This window comes from Agelaius tricolor, unplaced genomic scaffold, assembly GCF_023055355.1.
Source record: "Agelaius tricolor isolate 1412-34295 unplaced genomic scaffold, bAgeTri1.0.p SCAF_4, whole genome shotgun sequence".
NCBI classification, from domain to species: domain Eukaryota; kingdom Metazoa; phylum Chordata; class Aves; order Passeriformes; family Icteridae; genus Agelaius; species Agelaius tricolor.
The window spans coordinates 30,904,985-30,931,237 of NW_027269264.1; the positions used below are offsets into that span (position 1 = coordinate 30,904,985).

General features: G+C 43.3%; 2 protein-coding genes across 5 annotated transcripts in view; one reads left to right on the forward strand and one right to left on the reverse strand.

The window, feature by feature from the left end:
- RCL1 (RNA terminal phosphate cyclase like 1) overlaps nucleotides 1-1,345 on the reverse strand; it is a 33,207-nt gene extending 31,862 nt beyond the window's left edge. The window contains exon 1 of the mRNA XM_071425091.1: nucleotides 1,000-1,345. Coding sequence (XP_071281192.1) covers nucleotides 1,000-1,147 — 148 coding nt within the window. The 5' untranslated portion in view covers nucleotides 1,148-1,345. The remainder of the gene's footprint in view (nucleotides 1-999) is intronic.
- A 9,007-nt stretch (nucleotides 1,346-10,352) lies between these two features.
- Nucleotides 10,353-23,063, forward strand: AK3 (adenylate kinase 3). 4 transcript variants are annotated; one of them, XM_071425096.1, is made up of 6 exons: nucleotides 10,353-10,496; nucleotides 10,908-11,218; nucleotides 15,400-15,519; nucleotides 18,404-18,576; nucleotides 20,246-20,364; nucleotides 21,132-22,698. In XM_071425096.1, the coding sequence occupies exons 2-6, from the start codon at nucleotides 11,071-11,073 to the stop codon at nucleotides 21,235-21,237; spliced, it is 666 nt and encodes a 221-aa protein (XP_071281197.1). In that variant the 5' UTR covers nucleotides 10,353-10,496; nucleotides 10,908-11,070; the 3' UTR covers nucleotides 21,238-22,698. The 4 variants fall into 4 exon arrangements, with proteins under 4 accessions (XP_071281197.1, XP_071281195.1, XP_071281196.1 ...); XM_071425094.1 differs by lacking the exon at nucleotides 21,132-22,698 and adding an exon at nucleotides 22,710-23,063 and having other exon boundaries at nucleotides 10,358-10,496; XM_071425095.1 differs by lacking the exons at nucleotides 10,353-10,496; nucleotides 21,132-22,698 and adding an exon at nucleotides 22,710-23,063 and having other exon boundaries at nucleotides 10,881-11,218.
- Nucleotides 23,064-26,253: the final 3,190 nt, after the last annotated feature.

The window sequence follows — 26,253 nt, forward strand, 5'->3', positions numbered from 1 at the left end:
TTCTTCCTCAAACTCTGTCCTATGTTTTATTACTTCAGTTATGATGGAATTCATCCTGGGATGCCAAAGGCTTTATACGAGAATGACGATGATACTCCCTAAGAAAGACTTCCCTTAAACAAAACTGCAGAAATGAGAATAAATTATTTCACCTCTTTCACCTTTCCTGCTTCGGTAAACCCTGACAAAAATCAAAACATAAAACGTGACCTATTCAAAGTGCATGAACGTGAGCTCCCACCCGCACAGGGAGCACACGACGCTTGGGCACGGGCACGCGGCAGGAACGATGGCCCAAGAGACAGGGAATTAATTCTGCAATCCCGACTGCCAAGGCACCGTCACGGGAACGAGAACCAGCTCCGGGGCTGTGGAGAGGCTCCCGCACACGCAGCGAGCCGGTCAGAGCCCCGCCGGGCGCGGAGCGAACGGCGCTGCCCCGTGGGGCGGGACGGGCAGCCCGGCAGAGCAAAACCAGCCCCGTCCCACCGGGGCGGCCCGGCAGGGCAGCGCCAGCCCGGCAGCCAGCCCCGGCCCTTGATGGCCCGCTCTGAAGAAAAGGCGTGACCCGCGAAGGCAGGGCTGCCGAGCCGAGCCGAGCCGGCGGGACGGGGATGGTACTGTCCCGTTCCCCTCTCCCCGCCCGCCGGGCAGCGAGGGAGGCTACGGCAGGAGCCGGCGGGTGTGTGACAGCCCCCCTGCTCCGGCCTGCTTCACTGGCCCTGCCGCTCCCGCGCCTTCTCTCCCCCAAGCCCCGCAACCCACGTGTGACAGCTACACCCGAGATGGCTGCGCGGGCGCTCAGGGGAGAGCGGATCCACGGGAAGACACCGGGACTCAGCTGGGTCCCTACTCCTCGGTGTGGCCCGCCCAGATGCAGCCCGGGCTGTCCCATCTCCCAGTGGGGGTCTGCCCCTGCCCGGCAGCAGGTGCCGGGCACAGCCGGAGCTCCGCCGCCCCCCGACCTCCTGCCCCGCGGCCGCCGGTGCCGCCGCTCACCGCGGAGGCCGGGGTCCTCCTCCTTGGCACGGATCTTGCGGATCTTCAGCGGGCGGCCGCTGAGCGTGGCCAGCACCAGGCGCTGCCGCAGGAAGTTGCATCCCGTGTAGCTGAGGCACTGCGCCTCGCCCGCCGCGCCGCCCGCCATCCCGCTGCCCACGTGGTTGGGAACCGGAAGCGCTGGGACAGCGGCGGGGGCAAAGGGCAGGGGGCGGGCAGGGCTCGCACCGCCCCCCGTGCTCCGCGCTCGGCGGCGGGGCCGTGGCGGCAAGGGCCGGGCTGAGTTTGTCGCGGCACGGGTGGCAGCCTGTGCCTTTTCCTCTGCTCTCCCAGCCTGCGTGTTTTCGGTTGAAACTTAAGGAGTGTGGAACTGTCGGGAGATGTGTCTAACCGGAGCCCGGCCCGCTGCTCCTCCGGGTGAGGTGGGCTCTCCTTCGGCGGGCGGGTAAGGACGGTCCAGAGCGGAACGTGGTGCCCGCACAAGGGTACTGCCCCCACATCCAAATGAGTCGGTTTCTGGGAACATGTTCCTTAGGTAGTACTTTTCAGTAATTTATTTCCTACTTTAAGGAAAACGATGGAGGAATGAGTCCTGCTTGCGGTCCTTGGGACAGCCTGTTTGCTTAATGATAGTGACAGAGTCCCGGTGTCCTGAAGGAGGAGACCGACTAAAGCTTTCAGTCTCTTACTTTAAGAGAAACATCGATTACAGTGGAGGTGTGACAATGTTAATTGTTAGGCTACACTTATGTGCCCATGAAAAGAAGTTTATTGGAATGGAATACTCTAGTTGTAGGGGATGTACAAGAATCATTTAGCCCAACTGCTTCACTTCAGGGCTAACCCAAAGGTAAAGCAGGCTCTTAAGGGCTCTGTCCAAATGCCCCTTACACATTGATAGGGTCAGGGCATCAACAAGCCTATATACACCCTCTCTGTAAAGAAATGCTTCCTAATGGCGAGTCTGAACCTCCCCTGGTGCAGCTTTGAACTATTCCCACACTGGGTCCCAGGGAGAAGAGATCAGCACCTCCCTCCCCACTTCCCCTCCTCAGGAAGCTGTAGAGAGCAAGGAGGTTGCCCCTCAGCTACTTTTCTCCAGACTAGACAAGCCCTAAGCCCTTAGCAGCCCCTCACAGGCCATGGTGTCTAGTCCATCCACCAGACGCCTTCTTGCCCTTCTCCAGACACCTTCCAGGACCTTCCCATGGTTCTGAAATGGTGGAGCCCAGAGCTGCACCCAGCACTGCACAGGAGGCCCTGCCCTAACACTGGACACAGAGGGACAGTCACCCCTTTAGACTACCACGGCTGGTGCACCCAGCATGGGGTTTGCTGTGCCCAGGCTGGCATTTGCTGCACCCAGCATGGGGTTTGCTGCACTCAGGATGGGGTTTGCTGCACTCAGGATGGGGTTTGCTGCTCTCAGGATGGGGTTTGCTGTGCCCAGATGGGGTTTGCTGCACTCAGGATGGGGTTTGCTGCTCTCAGGATGGGGTTTGCTGCTCTCAGGATGGGGTTTGCTGCACTCAGGATGGGGTTTGCTGCTCTCAGGATGGGGTTTGCTGCTCTCAGGATGGGGTTTGCTGCACTCAGGATGGGGTTTGCTGCACTCAGGATGGGGTTTGCTGCTCTTAGGATGGGGTTTGCTGCACTGAGATGGGGTTTGCTGTGCCCAGATGGGGTTTGCTGCACTCAGGATGGGGTTTGCTGTGCCCAGATGGGGTTTGCTGCACTCAGGATGGGGTTTGCTGCTCTCAGGATGGGGTTTGCTGCTCTCAGGATGGGGTTTGCTGTGCCCAGATGGGGTTTGCTGCCCCCCTGGCTGCCAGGGTACACTGGTGGCTGCCACAGAGCCTGCTGCCAACCAGCACCCCTTGAGCCCTCTCTGCAACCCCAGAGCCGCCCCTCTCCCAGTTTAGACTCGTGTGTGGCATTTCTCTATCCCAGGTGCAGAATCTGGCATTTTGATTTGTCATTTTCATGTCACTGGTGATTGCCCAGTGCTCCACTCTGTCCAGATCCCTCTCTCTGTAAGGCCTCTTGTCCTTCATGAGAATCAACAGTACCTTTCACAGCTGTACAGCAAAAGTCAGACAATTTTCCTTACAAATGATAATACTTTTTATTTTACTAAATTGTTTTCCAGAGACTAAAAGTTCTTTTTGAAACCCATTATACACACACTTTACAGAAACTGAAGGAACTAAGCCATCTATTATCAGCTCCTTGCTGACTTTTGTGATCAACATGCATGAGGATTTTTGTTGTGTTGATACACTGGCCTGCAAGCTTTGTATCACAGAAAAGCAGAATGATTTAGTTTGGAAGGGATCTTTAAAGATCATCTAGTCAACCTCATGCTATGGGCAGGGACCAGGTTGCTAAAAGCCCCGTACAACCTTGTTTTCAACACTTAGAGGTCCCCATTGGGCATCCACAACTTCTGTCAGCAACTTGTGCCAGTGCCTCACCATCTTCACTGTAGAAAAATTTTTCCTTATGGCCAGAGTAAATCTACCCTCTTCCAGTTTAAAACTCCTGCCCTTTGTCCTGTCATTATTTCTGGGTAAAAATTCTGTCTCTGTCTCTCTGATAAGCTCCCTTAAATACTGAAAGACAGCAATGAGTGCTCACCAAGGCTCTTTCTTCTCCAGGCTGATCAATCTCAGCTCTTTCAGCCTTTCCTCAAGAAGAAATTATTCCAGCCCACCAATCATTTTTATGGCCTGCATCTACACTGAATCAGGTCCATGTTGCAGAACCAGAGTCAGAATCACAGAATTGTTTAGGTTGGAAAATACCTTTGAGATCATCAAGTCCAACCTATGACCAAACATCACCTTGTTGCCTTGACCATGGCACTGAGTGCCACATTCAGTCTTTTCTTAAAAAAATTCAGGGACAGTGACTCCACCACCTCCCTGGGCAGCACATTCCAATACCCAATCAGCCTTTTTGTGAAGAAATTCTCCTAATATCCAACCTAACTATTCCCTGGCACAGCTTAAGACTGTCCTCTTGTCTTTCCTGAACTGAGGACTCCACAGCTGGATGCAAAAATCCAGATGGGGTCTCACATATGTGGAGTAGAAAAGGGCAATCATGCCCCTTGACCAGATGGACACACTGCTCTTTATGCTCAAGTCCAATTTTTCACATACTGTATCCTAAATTTCTTCTCCACTTAATCCATTTACCACACAGACTGTGCAGATGCTGTGGATTTCCCAGACCCAGGTGCTGAGGCAAAAAATCAAACCCAGAAAAACTGTGCATCTAAATCAAAAGACCACATCTGTGTAGAAACAAAGCCTAAGAAATTTTATTAAAGGAAGCATGTTGAGAAATTTGTGGAAAATGAGGATCAAAAAATGGCAGCAGTTAAACAGCATTTGATCACGTACGTGGTGCCCAAGATTTCTGAGATATGGGAAGAAATATCTAGAGCTATTCATGGTTCATGTGCAGATGAACCTCTCTGTATTTTTAGAAAAAGAGAGTTTGTCATGGACAGTTTAGTGGAATCAAAGAATTGTAGCTTTCTGTGTGTAAGAAATTAGTTGCCAGTTACAGCTCTGATCTAGAATATAACAGAAAATAGGGTGGTGCTTGGGCAGCTTAAATTCTTTTCTGTTATGCACTGAGCAGAACTAGGAGAAAACTGAGTGTAAGGTAAAGAACTACATATCTTCCCAGAGCTAATAAATCTATGTCCAAACTTCACAAAAAATTTTTAAAACTTTCTTGATAAATCAGTGGGTTTTTTTCCTGTTTACAAACAATAAATTCAGTCAAGTCTCTGCATAATTCCTTTGGGTTTCAGAGTTTGGAGGGTATTTTGGAATTCCAGAACAAACAGTGCTAAACTCCATGATTAATGGAGAAGAAGTCTGGCACTTACTGTTTCCTATTTTCAGGGAACAACTTTGTGTTCTTTAATTTCCTTCACTCACAGGCCTTTTAGACATAATTTCAGGGTAGTAGTTAAATAACAGTTTGCTGTGAGGTTGTGGATGTGGCATGTGATAGAAGATGAACACTCCCACTGAAATCAAGTGTCTTCTTCTGTGAAGACAGCTGTGTGAAAGGTTTTCAGGTGCTGCTGCTGGGACTATGTTTTTCACTGCATTGTCTGAACTCTGTGTCTTAGATTTGCATCAAAAATGTCTAGTCAACTGCGTCTACTTTGAATGAACTCTTTTCTGTGGTTCATTTCTCTTCCTTTGTGTACTCCCCTGGGCTCCCACACATGTATTTTTAGTTGTGTCCATCCTGTCCTTCTTGTGTGACTTCCAATTACTTGCTATCATCTGTTAACAATTTGCAAGTATCTGCTTTATGTCAAGGCATGGGAAAACAAAACTGGGAGAACAAAACAGAAAACAGTCTTCCCCAAAAATTTTTCCATTGGTAGTCAGAATTTTCTCATGTAACTGAAATAAGATACCTCTGTAAAAAAATCACTGCCATATATATTCTGCTGGTATAATGTAAGTATCCTTATAATGAGAGCTCTATCTGTCATAAAAATACCCAGTTACATAAAGGAGGGGTTTTGTTTCCCTGGGAATGCTAGTAGCTTGTTGTGCTAGAAGTTCAAGGATTTCTGGGGTCAGGAAAATTATTTTTATCAACTGCCTAGAGGTGGCACGGAGAGACTGAGTGGCACCTCAGAGATATATACATGTCATCATCTGGGCAGCTGTTACAATTTAACCTCAAAATGTAAAGCTATTACTGGCTTACCTTAGTACTCAGGGAAATGTTAATTTTCATTTGATCAGTGGTTGGAGAACATAATAGTTTAATCACTTGGGATAAATAATACAGAAAATGTCATTACAGAAGCTTCAAAAAGAGATCTGCCTTCTGCTAATCTATGGGGGCTCCAAGAATGCAGAAAGATAACACTTTTCTCTGAATTTCTGTTGGTTTACATACCTCCCAAGACTTTTCACAGAGTCTCAGAAACACAGCTATGTAACTTCTCTTTTACTTGAACTTAATTTATTTTCCTATTTATGTTTACTTTGAGAGATTTCTAAACAATCTGTGATGAGTGCTTTTATAGGATTAAAATTACAAACTCCAAATACAGCTCAAAAGAACCACTGAGACAACAGAAATGTTTTCCAAATAATTAAAATTCTGTATTTGATTATTATCCACTTGTGACTTGAACAAAATATTGCCATTGCTCGTAACAGGACATAAGCCTTGTACTGAGTTTCCAAGGCATCAGAACAGAAGCTAGTCAGATTTGCACTGTCTGAATGTTCTTTGAGCTGCTTGCAGCTTTGGTATGCTTCCTTTAATTGTGAGAGCAGTTTTGACAGGTTTTCTATGGGTAATTTATTTTTCTTGTATTTATTTTTTCTTTTCTTGGATGCAGACCTGGACCTGGACACATTTGGTTTAGCAAAAAAGACAAAGAAACTATCTAATAGAGGTGCAAGGTACTATATATATTAAAACTCAGATGTAATGTAGAGCTACAGACTAGTGAAGAAAAAGCAAGGTACAAAAGTGTGTTAGCAAGCATACAAAAACTACTCCAAGTGAGCCCTACAGGGATGAAGAAGAAACTGTCAACAGAAGCCTGGCATTCTTCCTGGTGAGGGAGTCCAGGTGCTGATGACTCACCATAACCCCACCACCCTCACCTGAGTGAGACCACCTTGGGGCCCAGGCAAAAAGGGGAGAGAGGTAAACACAACACCAGGAGAATGGGAAAAACTAAGAAGTGTGTGTGGAGCAATTAATTATTTCTATAATAAAGAATAAAACCTAATAATGGTAAGTTAGCAAAAACTTTCTGTAATAATTAATAATTCTTGAATGACACTGTTAAAGTTTCAAATATGTTAATAGATTTTTCACTTTACAAATAATGTGTGTTTTAGCTTTGTCATAAATAAAGTTTGAGTGTACACAAGCTTGGTGTGCAGGCAATGAATTTCTGTCTGAAGAATACACATTTCCTAGGAAACTAGGAGTTTCCTAGGAGTTTTGGAACAACCCGTGCTATGTATAAGTGTCAATTTGCTATACTCAGCCATCTGGGAGGAATAATTCATTAGGCTTTTTACTAAAGGTAGGAGTGACACCAGAAAAATGATAGTGTTTTAGCCCTCTTTGCAATAAAACACTATTTAAATTCAAATAAAAAATCACAGCTCTACATTTTGGGTTTGTAAAGAGTTATGTCTTTGCTACTTTAGAGGACAGTTCAACAGCAACATTTCATCCTCTGTATTTCAACTTATATCTAATAAAAAAAATCTGCTCCTCAAGTGTTCTTGATGGTATATATTTTTTGAGGGAGAATTTTCAGCTGTGTTGTGTATATATGTTAGCCTTCACTGGATAAGTATTTCATGCATTGTTTTAAAAAACATTATTAATGGGGTATCTTGTTTACAAATACAGCATCGCAGCCTTATCCAGGTAGGAATCCAGATCTGTAGCCCAATCTGTGGACCAAAGCAAGGTCAGACTGGGTTGCTCAGGGCTTTATCTGGTTGTGTCTTAAAAATGTCAGGGAACTGAGTCTACTTAAATTCCACTGCCTGACTGACTGAGTCCTACCACTCATCTTAATAAGCAGCCTGTCCCTGCCTTCTCAGTAACCTTCTCATGGGTGCTAGAAGGCTGCTGTAGGTATTCCTGAACCCCTCTTGTCTCCAGTTTGAACAAACATGGTTCCATCTGTCTGTGGCAGTATCTCTTCTCTATCCCCGATCATCTTGGTCACTCTCTGCTAAACCTGCCCCAACTGATCAATGCCTGGTTTGTACTGGAGGGCCCAGTACTGGCCACAGCACACAGATGTGGGCTAAGAAGTGCCTAATACAAAGGGATTACCGTTTTCCCTGATGCAGTGGCTACCCTCCTGTTAATATGGCTCAGGATGTTAGTGTCCACATGCTGGACGGTGCTTAGCTGGCTGTAGGCCGGTTCTCCCCAGTCTTCTCCAGCAGAGTTTCTTCCTTGCTGGTCAGTTCCCAGCCTGCACTGTTGGAAGCGGTGTCCTGGATGCAGGACTTTGTACCTGCTCTTGCTGAATTTTGTCAGTGTCCTGCTTGGCCCCTTTCCCCATCTGTTGTTGCAGAGCTCCACCTCCTGCCCCTAAGCCCATGTGCTCAGGCCACATGGTTTGGTGTTACTCACAAAACTGATGAGGGTGCGCTCTCTCTCTTCTTCCAGAGTTATTCACAGACACTAGATAGGACAAGGCACCAGGACAGGCCCTGGAAATACATGCTCATTAACAGCTTTTGGTAGGGTACATAACACTAAGCACTACAGTTCTATTCCAGCCAGACTTAAGCCCATCAAATTGTCCACCCCTCCACCAAATGAGGCACAAAAATTATGTGGGAGACCATGTCGTAGTACCATGTCCTGACAGCTAGGGTACTATGACTCCTTCCTCATGCAAGCCACCACTTCATTTTGATACAAAGTACAACACTTGGGAAGTAGTTACCCAACAGCACTAAAAGAATTCTGTATCAAACTCAGAAGAAAGGACTTATATCTCCAAGGAGCATACCTGACAGAAACTCTCCTGATGGTTTAAGGCTTAAAAAGCCTCTTCAAAGCATCTCTTATGTTTGAAAAAATGCTGAGTAATATGAAAGATTATTTATTAGTAAGAACATTTGGATTTGTTTGAAACAAGATTTTGATTACTAGTCAGTCACCATGAGGGTTACTTCTATACTCACTAAGCAAGAGTTTTTAATTAATTAAGAGTTTTTAAAACTCACTAACTTAAGTTTTTAATTTACACCGGTACATTACATGTGTGAAAAAGATTAATCAGAATATAGTGCAAGTTGTGTTACATAAATATTGACTACTCTGTTAAGATGTGCATAATTAAGTCTGAATGAAGATGATGAAATGTCATTTTCCAAACAATGTAATGAGGCTGTTAAAAAAACACTTGCATGTCTATAAATACAGAATAGCTGTATAAAGACTTGTATACAAACTAGTGAACCATTGACCCCATTTCTTCCATTATTTCCTTTTCCACTTCTGAGTATGTCACAACTACTCACAAAACTACTAGAGTGAGGTTTGGACTTCAGGAAAGATAGCCAAGGAAATGGGAACAATAATTTCTTTTACTACCTATTTTCTGTAATCTAAGTACCCACTTCAGTTCTGCAAAGGCCATAGGTTAGTAAGAACCTGTGTGTGTGGGAGAAGTGCCTTTCTATTCTCTTCCACCCCTTCCTCATGAATCTGTTATGAAGTTCAGAGAGGTTCTAAATAGTCTTTAACAAAGGGATTGTCTTAGCATTCCTGTCTAGATTTCTGAGCTGCTCAATAGGCCTGTAGAGAGGCAGAACCTCAGGCTTCCTTTTTAACAGGCAGATAAATTATTGCTGCTTTTTATGCATGGTGGCATTGTAGATTAGATTTAATGATCTCTCTGACAAGTCTAGTTATTTGATGGATATATATTTCATACAATACCTTCCATTTTCCCATATATTTGCTTTAGGAAGATTTAGCAATACATTTTATGGACTTCTGCCATTCAGAAATCTCTGAAGTGTGGAGCTTAAAATGAACTGTTTGGCTTCTAACATTTAATGGGCCTTTGCTGCCAAATTTTGTTTAAGACTGTGGTGCTTTGGCAGACTGACGTGTTGCCCTGGGAACGCTGCTAAAGCCCCAAATGTTTAACTCTTGGTGTCCTAGTACAATCTGGAATAGAGGTACTATCATGTTCATTTTTGAAGGTTCACATTTCTCAGGGTAATGAGACTTATGCTCATAGTAAGCTCTATGAGCTAAGCCAGTGCCTTCCTACTTAATTGTTAAGGCAATTAATTTTATTGACTGAGGAGTTTGGGGGCTACATTCCTATCTCTTTACTGTTTTAAAATACCAAACAGTCATTTGAATATTTTCTTACGGCTTTACTTGGTTCAGTGTAAAACTATTGAAATGAAACAATGTTTTAAACCAGGAAGTTGAATTTAATTGATATTTTGACTCTAGCTCTGCTTTCTGCTCACTTTTCCGTTGTGACCTTTCTGGTACAGTGATTGAGATCCATCAGCATCTCCAGAACCTTTAGCAGAAAGACCCACTTCTCCTGCTGTGGACGTGACTGTGAACACTCAGGATATGGGACAATCTAATGTTTTGGCCAAAATATTGTGTTCTGATGTAACTGAGAATCACCAAATCATATCTGTGGGAAAGGACATCTTGGTGTTTGGAAGAACACTACCCAGAACAAGGACAACCTGCAGTTGTTCACATTCAAGTATCATAAACAAAACTCAGGCCCAGCTCATTAAAACGCAGCTGCCTGCTGCTAGACAGTGAGAGCTTATTTGTGAGAGATCAGCAAGAGCAGGGCTGTTGCATGAGGGTGAGGGAGCACAGCACAGTCAGCCACAGCCTCAGGGCACCTGGGCAGTGCAGTGACAGTGCCAGCAGCCAAGCAGGCATCAGGTGACAGCCAGGTAAGGAGCAAGTCCCAGTTCCGTTTGGGAAGTGGTGGAGTCACCATTTCTGGGGATACTTAAAAGGTGGGCTTGTGTCAGTTTGGGGCATGGTTTAGGGATGGACTGGCAAAGCTGGATTACTTGTTGGGCTCGGTGACCCTTAAGGTCTTTTCCAAACCAAACGACTCTTTGATTCTGTGTGTCTGAGGGAGGGCAGGGGCTGACGGCTTAGGGAGCAGCCAAAAGGGGCCTCCTGGGCAGCGTGGTAGCTGGTCATGGCCGGTTGAACATGATACCTAAATGCGGCCTGATGCGACGCTCTAAGACGCAATTTGCTTCATTTATCTTTTTATTATCGTTATGAATTTATCCCTCCCTCCCCCCGTGCACTTACGTAAAGGATCTTTCCTTCCTGCCCCTGATTGACAGCCAGAGAAGCTGCCGCCGCCGTTCCCGGGAAGGACCGGCCCGGGCCGGCCGGCGGGGCGAGGCGGCGCTCCCCGGGAAGGCGGCGCTCCTGCCGCGATCCTGCCGCGATCCTGCCGCGCCCCTGCGCGTCCGCGGCCGGAGCAGCGGGGACAGCGGGGACAGCATGGTGGCGCGGCCGCTGCTCCGCGCCGTCATCATGGGGCCGCCGGGCTCCGGGAAAGGCACCGTCTCCGCTCGGATTATCAAGCACTTCGGCGTGAAGCACCTCTCCAGCGGCGACCTGCTGAGGGACAACATGCAGAAGAAGACAGGTGGGCGCGGAGACGCGGGTGGGGACGTGTGCGCGGCGGCGACAACCCCTCCTCCTGTCCCCGTCCCGCGGGAACGGTCCCCAGGCAGCCCCGCGTGAGACAGCTCCGCTCCCAAGGGAAGGGACGCACGCTCCCAGCACGCGTTCCTGCCCTTCCCCTCCGAGAAGGGAGGGCGCTTCCTTAATGGGGTTTGCTGCTCTCCACCTCCGTGTGCCCGCCGCGCAGACAGAGGTGGGGTGACTTCACACGGCTTTTCTGGAGGCCAGAGGCCACCGAAGCGGGCCTCATATCGGCAGCCCTGGGTCCTCCACACGCTGATACTTTCCAACCTCTTCATGAAAGAGGACGGGGTTGTCCTGTGTTCGTTGTTTTCTTACACCTCATTGCTTCCTTGTCTTGGCTGCTTTTTGTAATCACCCAGTGGTTTTTGTACGTGTTTCTAGTAGTTCTGATAGCTTCTCATGGTTTCTCCAGCTGGAAGCCTCTTAAAAGGGAAAAATATTCACATCTTCTAACAGTCAGGGCAAGAGGAGGGGTTTTGGACAATCAGACTTTTTTTTGTATGTTCATTGGATGGCTAGAAGTAGGGGTGCCTAGAATTGTTAGCAGCTATTCCAAAATTACGCCTAGTCCTCAGCTGGCAGGCATAACATAGTGGTGCTTTAAAAAAAAAAACCAAAACAACGTGCAAAATTTTCAAACTGCATAGCTTTTAAAATTATTATTGTCTTATGAGTTCATATCATGCTTAGGTTTCAGCAAGGTCTGTGTTTACATACAGTGATGCTTATACTAGATAAATATACGAATTATTCTTGCTGAACAGGTCTAGCTTGGCCTCTGGCCTCAGTTGAGATACCACAGTCCCTCTCTCTGGTGGATTTTTGCAATGATGGAAGGTTCCCTCCTGACTTGCACATCTGTTTTTCTATATGGTGGGGTGAAAAACCTTGTAAGAACCATCTCAGGCTGTGTGTGATGAAGTGAGAGTATTATTATTTCCAACAACTTCAAGCTGTAGAATATTCCATTCACTTGTAAGTATCACTGTAGTATTATGCCAAGGTAACTGGCAGTCTTAGTTTTGGAATACTCATAAGCATGTTTGAAGGTGAAGCAGCTGTGATGTGATTCCCACATCTTCACACAAACTTTGTTTACTCAGTAAGGATAATGACTTTGGTACAGTGACTGACTTTACTATAGTTGATATTTTAGATACTCTAAGTTAAGAATTTGCGAGGAGCACACCTGTGTAGACAGACCTGATCATATTCATGCTATTTCTATTTGGTTTCTATAATATGTTTTTATTTACAGAGGGTCACAAAACTGTTCTGTTATGAACTTTCAGTGGAAGATGTGGTGGGTAGCCATTCCAAGATAACAAAGGAAATGTTATTTTACCAAGTGTTTTGAGGTTTAAAATGTTTACTAAATACTTTCGGTTTTGTGCAAGACCACAGAGTACCAGAATCATGCTAAAGGTTGTGTGGGAAGAGGAAATTTCCAAGTGGAAATACCATATTGCATGAATTGAGGTGGGAGCCTGAAGTGATGCAGAGAAGTGATTACGTAAAGAATTCTAGGTGGGTTGGACAAATGAAGGACTGTGAAGGAGAGCAAACATGTGAAATGGAAGTTTAGCAGAGACATTAAAATCCAAAATAAGGAAAGAAGTAAGTGAATAGCTTAAGAGGTGAAGTTCACTCTAAATTAGCTACTGCAGAATTTACCAGAATCTGCTACAGAGTTTCTCATTCACTAGTAAACCCAGATGAAACTCTACTGTAATTTCATTGAAAGTCAGTCACTAGTTTCAGAAATGGTTCCCAGAGGGTTGAGATGAAGTATGAGGTAGGAGGACTAGGTAGTACACTGAAAATAGGAGAACAACTGAGAGGCAACTCAAACAGCCTAGACAAATTCAGTCAAGGCAAAGATCCAGGAGTTTTGACGACAACAGAAGAGTCCTGCAATTTCCAATTCTTTGGGAAATGAGTTACACTAAGATGGGCAGGTAAAGCCCTTGGAAAATTAGATATAGCTAACAGAAGTTATATGGTGCAAATTTTCTATTTGCTGTTTTGTGAAAATGGGCATTGTTGAAAAGTCCTGTTGAAGATGAGTGTCCTTATCATTCTGCAGTTATTATCATGTTCTTTTGGACAGTGGAGAGTCTGTGACCATTTCTCTAATGCTAAGGTAATTACTGTCTGGTTATGGCTAGAGCTTGACTGCTGTAATGTGGTTAGAACCTGCTGATCCTTTGTAAAGCCATGGGACATGGATACCTGCCATCACCTACAAAGGAAAGAAACCTGTGTTACCTGTAATTCTGAAGATTGCCATGCCTTTAGTGGTTTCAGACCCAACCTGAAGAAACCCAGAACTAAATAAAACCTACAAAACCCCATGAAATCCCACTCCCAATAGCAGGAATGGGGGGGCGGGGGGAACCAGCTCTGAGCTAGTGTATATATATGACTATTTGGGTATGGTTCTGCCTATTTTTTCCCCTCTGTAATAGCGACTTTCTAAATTACCTGAGTTCTGTAAAGGGAGGCAAAAGGCAGCATTTTTCAAGCTCTGTTGGCCTAATAATAGCTTGCCATGTTCTAAACCTTTCTGGGCCCAAAAACTCATGAATCTTTCCAAAGTAAGTTAGAATTGTTCCCTGTGAACCTTGTCTTGCAAATATTTTTTGATCATTGTGACTAAGCAATGCTGCAACATAAATCAGTAGCAGAGCCAAGCATCAAGTACACATTAAACTACCTAGACATGATTTATTCCTTCTCCCAACCCACTTTTTCAGGGTACATGGTTCAAAGCACACTAGAATAATAAAAAAAGGTATGAAGAAGGGAGGTAGGGAAGAGACACTTTGTACACAGACAGACTGTCATCTTCTTTCCAGTTTGTGATGTGCTGGAGGACTCAGGCACCACAGTCTGACTCTTTTCCATATAGTGAGCATGTTTTGAAGTCTGGACAAGGTGCACAGTGCCTATTTCTAAATGGTCTTTGTACTTTTCAAAGCCTGACTACAGATGTGAACAGGCAGTAAGGGAAAATTGTTCCTTTATTATTTTTTTTTCTCATCACCAAATGCAAGTCCTATTTGCATTATTTGGGGGCATGTACTGCTTTTCAGTTGCCTCATCTGAAGAAGGGCCTCTGTCCTGTTGCCCATTTCTTGCACTGAGTGATGTGACTGGCATTTATCATTGCTTTCTGCTCAAAGTGGTCATATCTGCGTGGGTATCTCCATCCATCCCATTTTCTCTTTAGTTTTCTGTAACTAGATCTTAACTGGTTGCAAGTAAAGGCTTCTGCAGACCCACAATAAAACCAGTCTAGCTGCAATTCTGGGTTACGTAACATAATTGGGTAATTGTTTTATAAGTGAAAGATAGGGAAAATTTGTGCCTAGGACACAACGCAGGCAACTGAATTTCTTCCTGGCTATATGCATGATTTGGGTGAACTACAGCATGCTACTGCCTGCCATGTAGGAGCATAGTGTGATAGCTGGAATGACAATGCGTGGATGGAATTTTAGTAAGCCAGTGGGATAAATGACTGGTACTAAATGTTAGTCAGTTCCATGCGAAAATACTAGTGTCTGTGTACTTCCATAAATGGTGTACACTATCTATAAACGCCCTCTTGCCACTCTAGTAATCATAAAAATACATACCTGGCAAGCATGTCCCACTGCATACTGTCAAAGGCATTTATATTTATGTTTGTAATGAAGCCTAAGTGTAAGTTAATAACTAGCCACTAAGCTAAGAAAATAAACTTTCTTTTCATGAAGTCTGAGGGCTGATATATTAATAAACTTGTATCCTTTCTATTTTTTATTTTGAAGACTCTTGGTTAGTGGCCTCTCCTCATTTTAGTTTTTGGAACTTCATATTTCAAATACATACTAGTAAATTTATTCAGAGGGTGTGTGTTTTGCCCTACAGGTGGATCTAATTAATCTGATATGTATTTGTATGGTCAGATCCTAGTTGATCATCTGGATATTTTTTAATTTTGGTAAGCATACTGTCTGTCTTGTTTACAACTTTTCTCTGTCACCCGATCAAAACAATTTTTTTTTCAGGTTTGTGGCTTTTTCTCACTTGCTGGAGGTCAGAGATAGTGTAATGCAACTTTTACTTTTGCAGAAGTGGGAATCCTTGCCAAGTCCTACATTGACCAAGGGCAGCTTATTCCAGATCACATCATGACACAACTAATGCTGAATGAGATAAAAGGTTTAGACCAGTACAACTGGCTATTGGATGGTAAGTTATCATGTTGGATGTCACTATATATGGACAGAAAATCTGCTCTGGAAAACTTGGGACTGCTTTGGTTGCTGGTAGCCAGCTTGTTGTGAAACTTTCAGCAGATAGTCTGCCCCAGTTTCTTTGGCTGACAAATGCTTTGGACGTACCCTGCCCTCAGAACATTACAGGGATATTTAACTCATGTTAAAAAGGGTAGTTCAACACTCCAGAAAAATTTCAAAACTGGCACGCTGGTATTTTTTATGATAATTCATATGGTATTTCCCCATTAAAATAGGCATTGAGAAGTTTCTTTTTAGAATATTTTCTTATTAAAGTCCTTGGGGAATGGAAAACTTTTGAAGGATGAGGCTTTGGAATTATCTAAACAGCAAGGTAGGAATGTGATGCAGTAACAAGATAAGTATGGAAAAGTACTGCAGCAGTGTGGAGTGTAATCAAAACTATTGCTCAACTGCCCTAAGAGGTCTCCTTCATTTGCTGTTTGGTTCTGTTCTCCAGAGTGAACTGTTTTGCAGTTCTGCAGTGTAAGCTCATTGCTTCAGCATTCTTCCTAGAGAGAAAATGCATTTGCTGTTGTCTCATGAACTGGATGGCTCTTGTTATTCCAGCCCCCGAGAGGACAGTTGGATGCCCAGCACAAAAACAGTGTCTAGGCTGGATACGTGTTTTTTCAGACTAGTCACAACCTGCCTCAGTAGATAAAAAAGTTATTGGTGTAGCTTTCTATTTAGAGGGAGTGAAAAATCCACAGTGGCCTCTCTCCCTAAGTGCTTTATTATAGTTATATTTGTATAGTTGCTTCTACATACAGTGATATGTTCTTGTGGCTTTAGTCACAGCTGGGCTCCTTCCTGAGAGAAAGGCTTTATTCCCACAGTGAACAGTACAATGAAACCTACACCATAAAGCAAAGAATGGCAGATATTGGGTTTTTTTCCTTTAGTTTCAGGTCCCATGTACACACAGTTCTAGTCTTGTGGATCTGGATGTGTAGCAGTATAGTAGTATAGTAGTATAGCAGTATAGTAGTAGTAGCTGTGCCCACTGGCAGCTCTCAGCAGGAGGATTGTGTCAAGACCATAAGAGAATAAATCAATTTCTGCAGCATGTTAATGTGCTTCTGCCTTTAAACTTATGCAGCAGAAAGTTTGTCTGCATCAGCATTTGTAATGAAACCCAGTGAATTACTCTAGGGATAACTCTGGCATAATGGGCTTCACAGGAACAACACTGTTCTGTTGAAATATGTTAACCCATAATCTTAAGTTTGGTAACTGCAATGCAGAACAAACAGATGGGGTCAGTTAGCTCAAACCAGAGCTGCTGAACTGATTGCATGTTCACTTAGCCAAACACTCATTTACTGCCTTACAATAGGTTGGTGGCTTCTGGAGTCATAGCAGATGTAGCAGTCTGAGTCGTATGTGTCTGTGGGTGTAATCCATTTAGATTTACATGCTGTATAATCTAGAGCACTTTTCTCTGTGTTCCTGGAATCTTCATAATTCATCACCTCTTGCAGATCTTTTTCTGTATAGAGAGAACACTATGTAGAAAATGTCAGTTCAATTTCAATGAAATGCTTTCCTAAAAGCACTTCAATTTGTTGAGGAATTTTCTCATTACTCAGTCCAAAGCAAACTCAATTTCAGCTGCATAACTTAGAAACATGGTGGCTGCTAATAGTAAGAAAGAACAGCAGTTCTTGAACAGTGTTCAACATCAGTGTTGAAGACCTGGCTCTTCCTCTGCTCTTACCATTTAGAAGCACTTTCATGCAATAATGTGAATGGGTGAGAAATAGGATGAGGGCAGCTCATGACTATGATGCATGCCAGGTGCAAAAGACTTAATGCATAAGCAAGGACTTGGTCTGAGTTAATAAACTCTGTCTTTTTGTAATGTTTTTCCTTACTCATGCAATGGACAGATCAACATTATGCAAGAGTTTCTTAAGTTTGTGCCTATCAGTACTTGCCTTTATGAAGAAGTTTATTTGTACAGTAAATGATGCAAATTAGAAGCTACTGAAGAAAATGAGACTACTCTAGAGCTTTTTGAGGAGAGGAACTGTTCCAGTGAGTATAGGACACAATAGCATGTTCTGCAGTAGCTTTGACCACTGAAGGTCTTTGCTCAATATTTCATTTCAAATTCTTTGTGGAGATGTTGGCTTTCTTGTTCTTTGTCCCCACTGCACCCCTCTTAAGTTCCACTAGATTATCTAATAGTTTAAGGCATAGAATAGGGTGCCACAGAGTTCATGGGGAAAAATTCAGCATCTCTGAAGTGAAGAGACAGGTTCCTGATCAGCCTGAGTGTTCTCACAGTCATCATATCTGAGGACAGTTTGATACACTAAAACTTTCACAAACCTTCTAAATCCTGTACTGCCTCTGGTAAATGGATTTGGCTTACTGCAACTGAATAAAACAGGTTTGTAATGGCCACCACCTTAAGCCAGACTTACACAGCTCTGAAAGTGAGATATATCACAAATGTTTCTAGGTGGTTCTGAGGGAAACTCTTCACTGGAGCTTTTATTATTCCAAATGTGTATACAGTGCTTTTATTCAGTGTAGTGGTATATGGTGTATATATAAATATAGGGTCTTTTTGCACTTATTTTTTGCACTCTTGGGAAGATTATTAGATGAAATGAAGAAATAAAAGCTGGGAGGCATTAAAAAAGTTAAAATGCCATGACACACTGAAAGATATTGGAAAATCTGATGTCTCTTCCATCTTTATAGAACATAACAATGCTTTTTGGTTTTTTTGCTGTGTAACAATTATTTTCTTTAATGACTCAATCCAGGTAATTTTTGCTATAACTCTGCTTTCAGAATTTTATGAAGTTGTTTCCTTTAAAAAGGTTTCCCCAGAACAGTTGCTCAGGCAGAAGCGCTCGATAAAGAATGTCACATAGACACTGTGATTGACCTAGACGTGCCATTTGAGACCATAAAGGGTCGGCTTACAGCACGCTGGATCCACCCTGCCAGTGGCAGAGTCTACAATCTCGAATTCAGTCCTCCCAAAGTGCAGGTAAGCAATATGCATTGGTGTTGGCACTAAATAAGTACTGCATTGTGTTTCCTAGCTGCAGTAAAATATTGTTTGCATAATGTGTTTCAAAACACAGCAGCTCAGAACAAAAAGGCTCATCTCATTTCTTGGGAGTGCAGAATCTCTCTGTAACACTGTGCTGGTATGAGGGTATGTTAGTGACCTGGCAGAACTTTAAGGTGTTGGACAAAGTTATTTGTCCCCTGCAGAGCAGAACACCATGATGTTTTGTAAGCACTTGTTAAAGCTGTTCACTGATCTGGAATACTGTCTGCCTTGTGCACTGGCACAGGATCTGGGCATGGTCTTAGCCTGTTTGCAGCCTGTACAGTCCAAAATGTAGATTTCTTTTCCTTCCTCCAGAGGAGTAATGCTTTATATACAGGAAACACCAAACCAGCAGTCAGAGGAATCCACTTAATGCTTTCCCTGTGTTTATATTTAACCAAGATGGGTATTTTCAAGGGAAGAGCTGCTGTACTGCAAAACTGGATGTAGAAACTTTCAAGTCAGGGAAGCTTTTCAACAGATTAATTTTTAACAGATTTTTATGACTTGAGATATCCTAAAGAGGAGATTGAAGATAAAGACTGTACATTGTTCCCTTAAATTTTTTCAAGAACAATTTGCTTTAGTGCAACTCAGCTAAAACTGTATTTCATCCTTAACTCTAAATAACTTAGCTGTTGTGGCATCACATTTCACTTGGAAGCTCTATTAATTTACATCAGATATAGAGCAGGCCCTGTAGCTTTTGAATTTTAGTGTTGCAGGAAAAGAGGACAGCTTGAAATACCAGGTAAGCACTGGAAGTGAGCAACTGAAAATATTGCCTTTGTTTTCTTTAAAACAAGGTGCTTAAAGTCATGGTTATTTTCAATTGCAGAAGAGCACAGGCAAGATGGAACAGAGAATTCTCAGACTTACCAGAGTAGGCTTCAGCTGCCAGAGCTTTGCTATTTAGGATCTGTCTTACCTTTCACTAATTAGCAGACTTACCACAACACAGTGGACTGCAATACTTAAATTGAAAACATGGAATAGAGCTAAACAGGTGAAATACAGTTGTCTCTATTATCTTAATAAACCTGCAAAATGCTTGCTTACTTAGTAGGAACATTCACACATTAGGTCCCTACCTCTGCAGGGAAAGCTTCAGCTGACTCTCATGCCATTTTTTTGTACAGCTGTTGTTAAATAATAACTCTTCCGTTTTGTAACTTAAAAATCAAATGGCCATTAACTCCTTTGCCCATTTTAGTATTGTCAAATGAAGGTCCAATTGGTCTCTTATTTCTTGTTATACAGGAATATATTACCAACAGTATTGTTTTCTCTTGCATGTGAAGGTTTTGTCTTCATATTCCCCATATTCTATGAATGTTCCAGAGGACAAATTAGTCAAGTTACTATGATCTAATATTCACTGGCAATACTGAGAAAATATTTTTAATTGACAGACTGTTTTACTGGAAAGTCAACAACTTAACATTCCAGACAAGAACACAGGCAGCAGCCTCTCTTTATAAGCAGAAATCTACACCCTGATTAAGTGGAAATTGATCATAATTTAAATAGAAAATGACATAAAGCATGCTTAAAGAGAAGTAAAAAATATACTCTGGTATTTGCTTTTAACCATGATTAGGGAATTGATGACATTACTGGCGAGCCCCTTGTTCAGCGTGATGATGACAAGCCAGAGACTGTCAGCAAGAGGCTCCAGGCTTATGATGCACAAACAAAACCCGTCCTAGAATATTATCGGTAAGTAGTAAAATCTGTTCTTCCACGTTCCAAAATCTTACTGTGCATCAGCATAGTGAGGAACAGATCTCTCTGCTACAGAATATATTATACCACAACAGTGAGTGTGGTGTGAGTAACTGTGTAGCTTTCATGAACTCAGTCAGAAATCAACCCAGCAGAATGAGTATGATTTTCCAGGGCTGCATGAGACCTTCTGGAACCTGTATGGTAAAATAACCTGCCACTGCAGCCAGCCACATTTAGCTTCATAAAGAATGCTATGCATTACTCAATACATCATAGTACTGCTATGAGCAACAACAGCTCTGGTGGGTGAGGTAACAGACAGTTCCTTTTTTTGCAAGAATTTACAATATTTTGTTTTCTGGATGTATAAGTAGAACTCTGCTAATAAGTGCAAGGGGTCAAGAAGCCATACACAAATAGAGAAACTGTTAATGAGGATTTAAATGTGGCTGTTCTAAGAACAGGACTGTGACTGGAACCAACTAGCAAGACTCTTTAGGAATAAGTAGCTAATTCAGAATTGTCATTTGCATTGTGGAGTGGAAATAAATTACTAGTTCTTTTAAGAGTCAAAATTAGACACAATGTTTCTCCTAATGTAAAGCTGCAAGCATCATACTGCTGATATATAGATTCGTAGGTCACCATGTAGAGCTCTACTCTTACCTTGCCTAGACAAAGAAATCAGACTCTTGACAACATCAATGGTTGTCCTTTCTGTATTTCCATATTCACCACCCTTCATTGTATCCTTCCAGGACTGTTGAGCAGAAATCAATGTCCAGCCTGCACTTCTGTGGTGGTTTGACAGGAAATGTGTTTTTTGGGATGCTGTGTTTGGGCCAATGGATATTCAGACTTTAATACTGGCATTTAACATGGCCATTTAGGACATGGACACGCCTCTGAGAACACGGGGTTAAAAGCAGAGCTCTCCCCTGGGAGGGTCCTCTTGGGTTTCCGGCGGGAAAGAGTTCGGGTCTCTCCCCCGGCCCAGCTGCTGGCTGGGCAGGGGGAGGGGAAAGCCATGAGGCCGGGAGAGGTAGGCCTGAGCCCCGGGGTGGAAGGGTGGAAGAGAGAGAGACTGGGAGCCATCGAGCAGCCCCAACTGAGAGACAGAGAGACAGAGACAGAGAGAGAGAGAGAGAGAGAGAGAGAGAGAGAGAGAGAGAGAGAGAGAGAGAGAGAGAGAGAGAGAAAGAGCCGCTGCCTGGGACTGTAACCTTGAGACTGGATAAACATGGGCCTGTGCCGGCAGCACGGCTGGGACGGAGAAGAAGGGGGGGGTTCAGCCGGCCGCTTGTAGGAGCTTTTAACCCCTTTTTGGAAAATGAGAACTTTACAGATCATTGACCTCTCCTAGAAGATAGAGTGGAAGATGAAGAAGGAAATGTGCAAGTGTGAGAGAGGTCTGGGCGAGCGAGAGATAGTGGAAGAATAGAGAAGAACCCTAGTGGGAAGAGATGATGGAGTGGCTTTTGCTGGACTCTTTTTGTACAGCCATGGACAGAACCATGTTCCTTGTGACACAGAGACTGCATTCTAGGGGGAGGCAATGCCTCAGAACCAAGAGGGTTCAGTGTCGGTGCCCCTCGGCCCCAGGGGGTGAAAAAATATGGGGGGGACAGGTGTCCCAAAGGAGAGATTGTGGGGACAGGTGTCCCAAAGGAGAGACTGTGCCTTTTTTTGGATCGGGACAGAGCATCCTTAAAAGACAACCCTAGAAGCAGCTCTGGTCCATGTTCAGTGGTGAGAGCACTGGACATGAAAGGAAGAGGTCACAACGGCAGATGTACTCCGGGCAGTGCCACGAGTGACACGGAAACACACGAGGCTTCAGCTGTGTTTCCAGGGGAAGCCCATGGCACAAGAAGGACTCCTCTCCTCTTGATGAACTGAGGATTGATTGTCTAAAAGGTGCTGCTGGACCGAGAGTTGGTGATTTGAGGATCAAATGTATTGTGTTGGAAATTTGGTGGGGGGAGGAGGAAATGTATTTGTGAGGTTTTCATTTTCCCTGTGTGTGTGTGTGTGTGTGTTCCTTTATTTGTAGTTGTAGAGTAGTTAATAAAGTTCTGTTTTCTTTCCTAAGTAGGAGCCTACTTTGCTTATTCCTGGTCACATCTCACAGGAGCTACCAGGGAGAGGGTATCTTCATGGGGCACTGGCATTGTGCCAGTGTCAAACCATGACAACTTCCAATGCTACAGCTTTCTTGGTGTTACATCACATGCATATTTTCACACTCTTGCCAGGGTAATCTTCAAGTGAGGTGGAGATTTTGGAACAATTAAACAATTTGACATCTGTAATGCTTTTTTCTTTTTCTTCCTTAGGAAAAAAGGGTTATTGAAATCCTTTTCTGGAACAGAAACCAATAAGATCTGGCCACATATCTATGCTTTCCTTCAAACCAAGTTGCCAGATGTGAGCCAGAAAGATGCTACCAACCCCAGGTGAAAATGGGTCAAACTTCTGCTTATCTGTCATAGCTCACTCCCAATTACATGAGATTCTGCAATCAAGGATTTGTCCAAGTAGTCTACCAGACTCATCAATAATTTAAGTCCAATGCTGTCCTTAACTTACACTATGGTAGATTTTGTTGCCTGTGGTTACCACTTTAATGCTGTATTTTTTTATATTAAATATACCTAATTTCAAAAATACAGTAACTGTCTTTAACAAAAGCCAGTACTCTTGTGTCTCTTATTTGGAAAACACATTTGCAATATTGATTGATGAAGGAAACACATTTCAGAATACATATTAATTAGAAAGCACATTGACTGATTTACTCAATCAGTAAATGAAGCAATGACAAGAACATGCAAGCACATTCCTTGAACATGTGCCTAGCTGGAGCTAGCCAGAAGCTGCAAAGAACAATGACCACTGGTCTACAAAGAGTCATTTCAGACCAGAGCTCCTGTGTATGGAAACTGAACTTATGGAAAGGTTAGCTTCGTGTTTGCTTACACAGATGTGACTTGATTTTGCTCACCATAAATTGCACTTGTATCAGGGCAAATTATCTAAGCACGTATTATGTTTCTATTTCTTCCCTCAGAGCAATATTTTGCAGGCATGGGAAATGGAGTTTCAATGATGTGTAACACATTTGGTAAAGCCTCTGTTTTTGTGTGACCCAGCAAGACTTTATCAGTAAAAAGATATTGAACAGATTGTAATCTGGTAAACCTGTAGCTAGATAGCTAGATGATCTTGACCAGTGAATGTCTTTTCTACTATCTTTCAAGACAAGTGCTCACTGATACTAGTGACATGATTTCCAGTGGTCAAAATACTAACGTTGGCATATTACTGTAGCAATTTTTATTGTACCAACTGGACTGGTTTTCATGATGTTCTTGTCTCTGAGCAGCTCTTGTGTTAATTAATTACACAACTGGAAATACAAACGTCCACAGTTCTTAACAGTCCAGGGACTGCAGATACTGCTATTTTTCAGTGAATCCTCCCAGCCCTTTTTTAATGCTTATCAGAGTGGGAGTTTCAGGAGTCAGCAAAATCTGAGGAACAACACTGTCTAGGTAATGTCTGAAGTAGCTGTGTCCTAGTAATGCAGGTTCCAATCTCCTTTAGCAGCGACTGTAAACAGCTACAGAGCTGGGGTGTGGACATACCTTGGACTGCATCTGCACATCCAGTTTTAGCATTATGAATATTGAGACATATTTCAGTCTAAAAAGAGATAGCCATTGTAGAATTTGTGAAGTTTTCCTCCTACTATAAATGAACAATATAAACAGCAGCTACCAGTACAGTTTTCCTTTCATTTAAAGAAAGCTTGCCAAGAAGGTTGACCACTTGTACTGTCCTCTTGAGGAAATGCCTACATACTACAGTGAGAAACCCTGATTAGCTGCTAGTATTCTTACATTTTGATTTCAATAAAAATGTCAATTTTTTTTCACCAGCATACATAAATTTCAGTGAACCAGGAGGAGGAGGGGGGGAGGAAATCTCATTATTTGACATTTATTTCTGCACCATCCAGTTTTACCCCCTTAGAAACTCAAGAAATAAGTTCTACTGTGTAATAGGTTGTTAGATCCACTGCTAAGGGTAGCAAGTCACTGTGCTATATTGCCCTTACTACCCTTGTATACAACATTCAGTTAAAAAACAACCTGAAGTTACTTGTTTTCCTTTAAGTTTCCTTTAATATTTAACTAATTATTAAGGAGGAGGCAGTGTTTACTTTCCCTTTCCTGGAGTATTTGTCAAGTTTAACCAGATGCAGTAGAAATTTGTATTTTTTGTCTCAAATTTGCATGTGGAACTACTCCTTGCTCTTCAGTCTTCAGACTGTTTGCAAAAGAAGGCTAGTGAATAGAAGTCATATGGAAAGCTACTTCTATGAGTGTATTTGTTATTGCATTGGTACTAATATTCTGGTTTATTCTGCAGACTTGGCTGTAGGCAAAACTGAAAAATACTGGAATCTATTTCCCGAATCACATAATAATTAAGGTCGGAAAAAAATTCCAAAACCATTGAGTTCAACCTCTGACCATCACCACCCTGCCAAATAACTCACAGCACTAGATGCCATGTCTAGTCATTTCTTAAACACTCCGAGGGGTGGTGACTCCAACACTTCCATGGGCAGCCCATTCCAATGCTTGGCAACCCTTTCAGTGAAGGAAGTCCTCCTGATGTCCAACCTGAACTGCCCTGACCACAGCTTGAGGCCATTTCCTCTTGTCCTGTTACTTCTTAGCAGGGAGAAGAGCCAAACCCCACCCAGCTATACCCTCCTTTCAGGCAGTTGTAGAGAGTGATAATGTGCCCGAGCCTCCTTTTCACCAGCCTGAACAACCCCAACTCAATCAGCTGCTCCTCACAGAACTTGTGCTCCACAGTTACACCAGCTCCACTGCCCCTCTCCAGACACGCTCCAGCAGCTCCATGTCCTTCCTGGAGTAAAGGGCCCAAAACTGAGCACAGGATTTGAGGTGCAGCTGCACCAGTGCTGAGTACAGGGGGACAATCCCTGCCCTGCTCCTGCTGGCCACACTATTGCTGGCACAGGCCAGGATGCCATTGGCCTTCTTGGCCACCTGGGCTCACATTCAGTCACTGGCCCCAGCACCCCCAGGCCCTTTTCCTGTGAGCAGCTTTCCAGCCACTCTGTATCAGCTTGTGGCACTGCCTGGGGTTGTTCTGCATAAACTAAAAACTGGAGGTAGGCTATGAGCACTGAACTTTTGAAATTAGTATGTCATCCAAACCTACATAAAATCAGGGCAATTCAGTAATGGATGAAGAATATGTACGGATACCATTACCTGAGGCATAAGCTGTCATTGCTAGTCTTCCAATTAAAGTATACATTTTTATAGACAGACCTGCTGTAATAGCAGCAAGTTAGAAAAGCACAGCAGAGTGCTGGAGTGCAAGATTCTGTTGTCTAGAAAATGTATTTGGATTTCCAGCTTCTTAAACAAGAAGCTTTTAATGCTTTTCCACTTAATGTTTGAGTTGACAATGTCAGAAACCCACTTTGGTTGAACAGCATATGAAGTAACGTGCATGACACTTCCCTATGTGACTTGTAACAAAGCTTTTTGTTTAAACTGAGGTCTTAGCCTAACCCTTGTACAAGTTTCCTTCCTCAATGACTTCAACCACAACAAGACTTGGGTTTAAAAAAATAATTCTGAAGTTAGCCTGATGAACAAGAAGAGAATCAGACTCCCAGAAATCATACAACCCAGTATTCATTTGTAGACAAGTGTTGTTATGTTTTAGGATTAAACCAAGTTATGTTTAATGAAAGTACAATATAACATTTATATCCCCTTAGAAGAGGTAGAAAGCCAGTGTTTTAATCTAATCCATTCAGATCAGAAA